This window comes from Clupea harengus, chromosome 20 (genome assembly GCF_900700415.2).
Source record: "Clupea harengus chromosome 20, Ch_v2.0.2, whole genome shotgun sequence".
NCBI classification, from domain to species: domain Eukaryota; kingdom Metazoa; phylum Chordata; class Actinopteri; order Clupeiformes; family Clupeidae; genus Clupea; species Clupea harengus.
This window is the reverse complement of record NC_045171.1, coordinates 17,778,286-17,786,238: the sequence shown is the minus strand read 5'-3', so window position 1 is coordinate 17,786,238 and position 7,953 is coordinate 17,778,286. Positions and strand designations below refer to the sequence as shown.

Sequence of the window (7,953 nt, the reverse complement as noted above, 5' to 3'; positions counted from 1 at the left end):
TCCAGGAAATGGAATTCAATACAATAACCATCGCATTTTACCCTGGCTGTGTTCATAGCTTACATGCTTTCCGGGACACATGAATTTTATTATTGACTCCAGTCCAGCTGCATAAAGGCCCCTGGTGAAACCTTACAGAACAGCTCCAGCCGAAGTTTTCAAGCAAGCAACTCAATCTGTTGTAGAAATACTATACATCACAAGTGTATGCAAACATGAAGATAGCACGCCGGGACTCCATGGGAAACAAATATTTAATATTTATGAATAAGAAATAGTCAGGTTGCCAAACTTGTTTTGTGGAACATCATCTGCAATTGAGTCCAGCTGCTCCTAGTCGAGTCGAAAAAGCTGCATTTGTGAGTGGCAAAAGTAAACATTAATGTACCAGATACAAAGGGAGGGAAACACACATGTAGACCGTACACCAGACAAAATACTGTGTGTAAAACAGTAGCTGGAGCTGAAGAGCCCCAAAAAATATTATACTGAATCCTGTTGAAGAGTGAGTCAGTGAGTAAAAATGATTGGTTTTGGGGCGTCAAACAGAGCAGTGGTATAAACTTTCCCTATGGACCTCGTTGTAATGTCAATCCAGGGGCTGAGGTGACATGAGCAGGTAATGCATCCAGTAAAATCAAATCAAATAGGACCGTTTGGTTCATTTTCATACAGGTCTGGTTAAATCAGGCTGCACCCTGACGTGACGTGACAGCTTTGTGCAACTAAAACAAAATGTGATTTGTGGCATTTTGTCACATCGTCCACTAGCTACCTTTCAGCTCTGGCTTATCACACATTCCTTGCCGTACTTCAGAGAGTAATGTTTTTATTTTATTTATACATATTTCTTTCCAAGGGAACATCATAATCATAAACAAAACTGAGAGGACTCAGCTTTGGGCGCTAAGCTGTATTTGGCGGCGTTGGCTTCTCCCTCAGGCTCCTACTGAGCTGATGTCCTCTTAGTGTCTGGCATGATTGACATCGGGGCGATTATGGTCGGGTCCCACCAGGACACACCGCCGCCGCATCTTGCAGCCCGTCCACAAAACGAGCGATTAGCCGCCGAGCGGGAGAATGAAAGATGGCCGCCGGGATAAAGAATCGCCACGGAGGGCCTGGCTGTTACCCATAAGCCACCTTGGCTTAGGGGTGTGTGTGTGTGGGGTGTGGGGGGCTGGTGGTTGAGGGGTAGAGCAAAGAGATCGCTGCCTGTGAACACCTTTGTGATTTATCCTCCGGCACAAAGGCCTTCACTCTCCCATCACCGCACAGACCAAAGCCAGGGTCCTTTCAAAAAGTCTGGCTCACTGAATGGCTGCCACTGAAAGGAAGATTAAATTAAATCTCTGAATGCTGAAAGCTTTAGCCACATGATATAATGTGATCTGAGGTCCAGGTTAGTCAGTTAGGAGAATGGAATTATACACGCCTGGTGATAATAAAATCTCTAAGTGCTGCATATAAAGAAAGAATTAATGGATATTGCTGTTGTCATTCACAGTGTTAATTTAGTCCCGGTGTCAAGGCATGGTGCTCATCACTGGGTGATGCCAGAGGTGTGTGATAGAGAGAAATGACATGTAAGGAGAAATCAGATTTTCTTTTCAGAGATGTGATATTAATTTATTGTCATAAAAAGTGAAAATGACTCAATAGATTTGGACTGCAGTGTTGTGGAGGGACAGAGTGTGATCTTTTACAAAAAACTTGTCATTTTCTGCATGCGAAGTCATTGTGCATCAACCTCTGAAAGTGTTTCTGTATTTGTCTTTTTTGATCTACAATGATAAACAAAGCAAAAACAAAATTAAACAAAAATGCAAGAATTTATACAAAATGTAATTTAAAAAGACAACTATTTACACAAACAATTGCCGATACAAAATCTTGACTTTATATTTGTTTCACAAACAGGGCTCAAGTGAAATTATGCTCTTAAAAACTTTCACCGTATCCACATATATACATGTGTCATTCTCCTTAGGTTTTTTGCCAGATTGTAATTGTAATAACAAAGATCACAACTGCAAATCCACAACGAGTCAATGCTTTCAAAACAAACGAAACAAAATACATATACAGAAAACACTGTGTTAGATTTGGACTCAATGTGTTTCAATGGTTCTACGGGGACCAGTTCTCCCTGACCCGTTTGCCCCTCTGCTGCAGAACTGTTCTACCCTCAGCGCTGAGCTCTCCCCAGGCGTTCGGAGAGAGAGGCCACGCAAGCATGCTGCCGCCGATTAAGTGAAGGATGCACGGAAACTCACTTTCGCACTCTGCCTCAGAAGAGAGAGCAGCCAGCTGTCCTTATCTTACTCGGCTTACGCTCTTGGGAGAGAGGAGGCATCTCGCCTAGCCCTGTCAGGGCCTTGAATACAGCACTCCGCTAATTTATTGTCAGTTCCCCTCCTCCAAAAACAACTAACACAACCTCGCTGAGGGCTCTCCTCCTGAGCCGTGCATGAGAATATGAAATCACGGAGCTTAGGAGCTGAAGTGGTTTGTGAAATTCAGATGACAAGGATAAGGTCTTAGTTACCTAGTAACCAGATGGTCATATTTAGGGCACATGAAAAGTGGAAGGAAAAAAAAAAAAAAACGCATTGGCAAAGAAACTTCCAACAACAGGCATGTGATTTTTATCACAAGCGCTTGAGTGCTGAAGAAATTAAAATGATTAAATCAAAAGAGTTTTTTCCCTCTGTCATAAGCAGTTTGCTCATAAAATGAGGCCTTTGAATAGGATTGTTGTTCTTGTAAGCCATGTCTGTCACAGATAAATGTGCTATTTTTTTTTCACAATTAACACTCAAAAGATAAGATGTCAGACTACTGTAATTCAATTTTTTTTTCTTCCTCTGACGTCTTTTGTGTCTCGGAGACGTGCCAAACAACATTTTCCTCAACAATTCCTCGCCGCCACAGTGCTTACACAGAAATCTGAGCAACTGTCAAAAGTGTCACTTCTTTCGTCTGCCAGAAAAAAAGTTCCACTCACAGAGCTACTGGGTATATCCCAGGGGTCTAACTACCCCAAAACGCTCTCTGAACTGAACACACGTCGGCAGAAAAGGAGAATAGTAGGCTACTATTATCTATTATAAATACAACACAATTTTTATTAAAAAGTATTCTTTAAAAAATAATCTTACATTTCACACAGGTATTAAATGTGAGCAAGCTACGAAGTCTTCTTTTTCTGAAGGGCTTTCTAGGGGGAGTTGTTTTAACCCTGGTTTCAGGTTTTGGTTGGAGTGCAACGTGTCCTTAACGAATGCAAATTTTCGATGTCATCTGTCATAACCGCCCTACTGTGCTGAAATTTTAATGAATGGCGCCCATTAAGTCTGCCAGAAACTTCAGTTCTGGCTACACATCATGCTCCCTCTCTCCTCGTAAGGACAGGAGGTTGTAGCCATAGGGGCTTCAGGAGCGAACGCATTTCTCCCACCGCGTGCACGCCTGGGCTCGCATTCAGTAACACCTTGTGAAACGCAAGTCTCTGACTCATAAATACCATAGTGTGTGTAGGGGGTGGGGGAGTCTGGCCAAGCCTGCAAAACCCCCAAAAACCTGTATGGTTTTGTCTACGTGTGAGGGCACATGTGTCTCTGTGTGTGTGTGTGTGTGTGTGTGTGTGTGTGAGGGTTTGTTGAGATGTCCACAAATATAATGAGAAACCCCTTGAACAATTATCACGAAAAAAAAAAAAAGACATCCGAAGAACATTCAAGGAACAACAACATGAGAGATGATGGTACAAAATGAAGAGAAAGAAGTGAAATGTTCACAATTAGATATCGCATACTTACAAAAAAATAACCTAATACAACTGTTTGTCTTTTTTTTTCTTCTTCAAACTAATACTTTGTGAGGAAAAAGAGTGAGACCTTGAGAAACAGTAAGGCAATCACATCACAAGCGTGAGGAGGGTATAGATGCCTACAGTCAGTCATCTAGCTGTGCCCCGTAACCTGAGCAAAGAGAGGGTCTGTGTTATGACGGGCAGCCTGCAACTTCACGGCTTTGTTTGATTAAAAGAGGAAGGGAACGGAAAGAAAAGCCAGTCTCTCTTCTCTTCTATTCTGTCTTCTTGTTCCTGTTCAGTACGCTGACTTGAGGCTGTTTTAGTGTTCCTTGTGTGTGTGTGTTTTCTTTTCTTTCTTTTTTTTTTTCTTTTTTTTTTTTTAAAGCCTAACCCAGGAAGTGGTTTGCTTTTGTTCCTGGGGTTTTGAGTGGCATATGATGGACCTCTGGTGACTCTTTATGGTGTAACAACCCCCTCTGCCCTCCTTACCCTCCAGAACAACCACCCACCCCTGCCCATCACAATGCTTGCCCCCCCCCCCCCCCCATCATTACACGTTATGAAGCTAGAAGACGAGGGCTAAGAGGCTTGAGCACCACACTTTTGGTGGAAAAAGAGAAAACAAATAATAGTTCAGAGATCTATCTCTCCCTCCGTCTCCTTCTCTCATTCAATTCCCTTTCCCTTTCCCGCTTCTGTTGTTCAGTTCAACCTTGCAGTGTCAAGGAGGGTCAAGGCTGTAAAAAAAAAAAAAAAACGACAACGACAACAAAGAAACAGCAAAAAAAGATGTGTGGTTCACCAGAGGTCCTTGAGCAAACTTCAAAATGGCAAGCGTGTTTTCACTCTCTCTCTCTCCTCTTCTTCCTTCCTCCCCCTGTATTTTCTTTATGTCCATCAAGGTTCCACATACAGGGCCACTTCCTCTGGCTGAATCGCTTCGCATCCCCAGTTTTGTCCTTCCTGGCCGCCCCCGTGATCCCCCCCCCCCACCCCCACCCAAACACACACACACTCTTCATCACACCTTGTAGTAGATGTTGGCGGGGCTCTGCGGCGGCATCTCCTGGACGATGTAGACGGGGTGTCCGTAGTCGCCGCTCACCTTCTCGTAGTGCGGGCAGTAGTTGTTCTCTGTCCGTAGCGGGATGATGATGTCGCTGGGTTCGGAGCCGGCGCCCCCAACGCCGGCCGAGCCCTTGGGGCTGGCGAGCGTGCTGAGCGTGAGCTGGGCGGGGCGCGGCTGAGACGGCTTGCGCCCGCGCTTGCGCACCTTGATGAGAAGGACCACCAGGAAGATGATGAGGACGAGGAAGATGACGCAGCCCGCGCCGATGGCTGAGAAGACGGCGACCTTGGAGCCCAGGAAACCCTCGCTGGTTCCACCGCCGCTGCTACTACTGCTAGTGCTGCTGCCTCCACCACCGCCACCGCCACCGGTCTTACGGTCCTGGTTAACCGAGTCTGACGAAAGAAGACAAATAAGAAAACTTAAAATCAGCACTTCAAAACTCATTCTAGCACTACTGTCTGCAGATGCGTTCCCAGTACTGAGGAAACTTTAGAGAACTTTATTTGTAACTTGTTCCTTATAGTTTGCTCTCTGTAAGAATGGACAGATGACAGATAAGAAATCTTCAAATCTCATAATAGAAAAGAAAACCTTAAAATCAGCACTTTAAATCTAATCCCATTAGCATTACTGTTACCAGATGCATTTCCAGTGCTGAGGAAACTGATATGAGTTGTATTTTGATCATTATTAGTTTTCCATGGCAACAAACCCGATGACTGTGTAAAGACTAGAATGTCTAAAATGTACTGGACTAGAGCACAGGAGTGATTAGGCCAGTCTGTACACACACACACACACACACACACACACACACACACACACACACACACACACACACCACAGCTTGTAATATATGACGAACATTCACATCATTGCTTTTGAGGGAAGAGAAAATTGATCTTTTGGAAAAATACAACCCACAGATATGTTTTGACGTGCAATAAAGCCCTGTCAGCTGTAATGTATGGCAGCTAATGTATGTAATGTATAATGCATGTTGCCAGATGCCTGCAGAGATTCAGAGAGGATTCTCAGAACCGGTGCAATAAACACGGCCTGTCGATGTCTAATCCAATGTTCAGGTTCTCAAACGGGGTGGAGAAGGAGGGAAATAGGACTATATTACAAACCAAAATGTTGAAGAAGACAAAAACAAAACAAAAAAAAAGCCTTGGAACAAAATGAATCTGCAGGGAAGGCAGATTTCTCTCTCTCTCTCTCTTTTCCCCGTTGCACATCTGATTTTGTTTTATCCTCTCTCCTGGCCCTCGGCCTAGATGGACAGAGCCTTGACAAAAAAATGACTACTCCAGTGACTGAAATGTGAGCGGAGGAGAAAAAAATGCTTTTTTTTTTTAATACGGCCAGAGAAGAGAGAGGGAATGCCAGAAGTTCCCCCTCTCCCTATCCCACTCATCTTCCCCTCCCCATCCCACTCATCTCCCCTCCCTTTCTCCCTCCCTGTCTCTTCCACACACACAGCTCAGCACAGGGAGTTTAATGGCCTCTCATGACTCCATCACTGATTGTATCTGTTTGGATCTTGGGGTTGTGCTGAAAGAGCCTGCAGTGCACGAGGGTCTTGGGAGTGTCTGTGTGTGTTAATGTATTTGTGTGTGTGTGTGTGGGTGTGTGTGTGTGTGTGTGTGTGTGTGTGTGTGTGTATGTGTGTGGGTGTGTCTGAGTTAATTTAAGAGTTTATAAATCAACTTCTATTTGTACGTCTGTATACATTAATTCAGTCTGTAGGTCTGCATGTCTGTGTGTGTGTTTTTGTGAGTTTCATTCTATTTAAGTACATCTGTGTGCACTAATTGAGTGTGTACATGAGTGTGTGTATGTGTGTGCGCGCCTGCTCTCTCACCAGTGTTGCCTGTGTCTGGCGAGCCGTCTGCAACTGCGTCTGCGTCTCGGCTGGCCGGGATGGAGCCACCGTCTGCCTCCAGCCCTGGGAGATCCGTCATCACTGGGTCCGGCAGGATGGCATTAGGGTCTGCCAGCAAAACACAACGCAAGCACACATTAACAACTCACACAAACAAACAAGGCAATGAGAGAGAGAGAGAGAGAGAGAGAGAGAGAGAGAGAGAGAGAGGAGGGCGAGGAAAGAGAGAGAGAGAGAGGAAATGAGACAGACAGAGGAAGAGAGAGAGGAAAAGGAGAGATAGAGCGAATGTGTCAGAAAGAAGGAGAGCTACAAAGAGAGTGTGAAGTGGAGAGAAATAGAAAGAAATAGAGAGAGTGTGTGGGTGAAGGGAAAGATGCAGAGAGAAAGGGAGGACGAGAAAGAGATATGGTGCGCGGGAAAGAGGCAATTCCATCTGGCATTAGACAAAAGAAGGATAATAACGCTTTTGTAAACCGCGCTGGGAGGGCTGGGAGATAGCTGGGCGGAAGGAGAGGGGAAAACATGAAATCAGTGGCTAACTCTCTTTATTGAATAACACTGACCAGAGTCCTTCATATGGATTTATTACATGCAACGCATATAAAACGATAACGCATGGTGAAGATTTATGACACTCGGCGAACAAGGAGGGCATTGAGTGCTGCGTGTAGAAACCGATGTAATTGCATACAGAGGTGAATTAAATGCCCACTACAGAAATGGAACAACATCAGCGTTGCCGCTCCCTCCCTCCCTCCCTCCCTCCCTCCCTCGCCCGCCCGCTCACTGTACATTACGGCGGACGGTTGCGTGCGGCCAGCTTGATTTGTGTGACACGACACTCTGCACGCCCGGGCGACATACGGCGAAAAACCTCTCCATCTTTTAAAAGCCACCGCCAAGGCGAGCCCCCTGCGTCCATCTGCCGCGCTCAGCCTGTTTGGGGTGGGGGGGGGCGCTTGGGCAGGGAGAGGTGGTGGGGGAGGGAGGGAGGGGGGGGGGGTGCAGGAGGGATTGTTTTAAAGGCTTGCCGCCGGCCAGAGCCTGCAAAATGCATCACAATCTCGGCACTATCATAAGAGCCATTTCATAGCAAAATATTTCCCTCCTCTTAAACAAACACGCCGCGGAATGTATTCTCCAAACAGTGAGAGGCAATAACAGCCAGGCTGA

General features: G+C 45.4%; 1 protein-coding gene across 1 annotated transcript in view; it reads right to left on the bottom strand.

The window, feature by feature from the left end:
* Window positions 1-1,602: 1,602 nt before the first annotated feature.
* LOC105906219 (ephrin-B1-like) overlaps window positions 1,603-7,953 on the bottom strand; it is a 50,294-nt gene continuing 43,943 nt past the window's right edge. The window contains exons 4-5 of the mRNA XM_031587347.2: window positions 6,757-6,885; window positions 1,603-5,281 (exon numbers count right to left, since the gene is read on the bottom strand). Coding sequence (XP_031443207.1) covers window positions 4,839-5,281; window positions 6,757-6,885 — 572 coding nt within the window. The 3' untranslated portion in view covers window positions 1,603-4,838. The remainder of the gene's footprint in view (window positions 5,282-6,756; window positions 6,886-7,953) is intronic.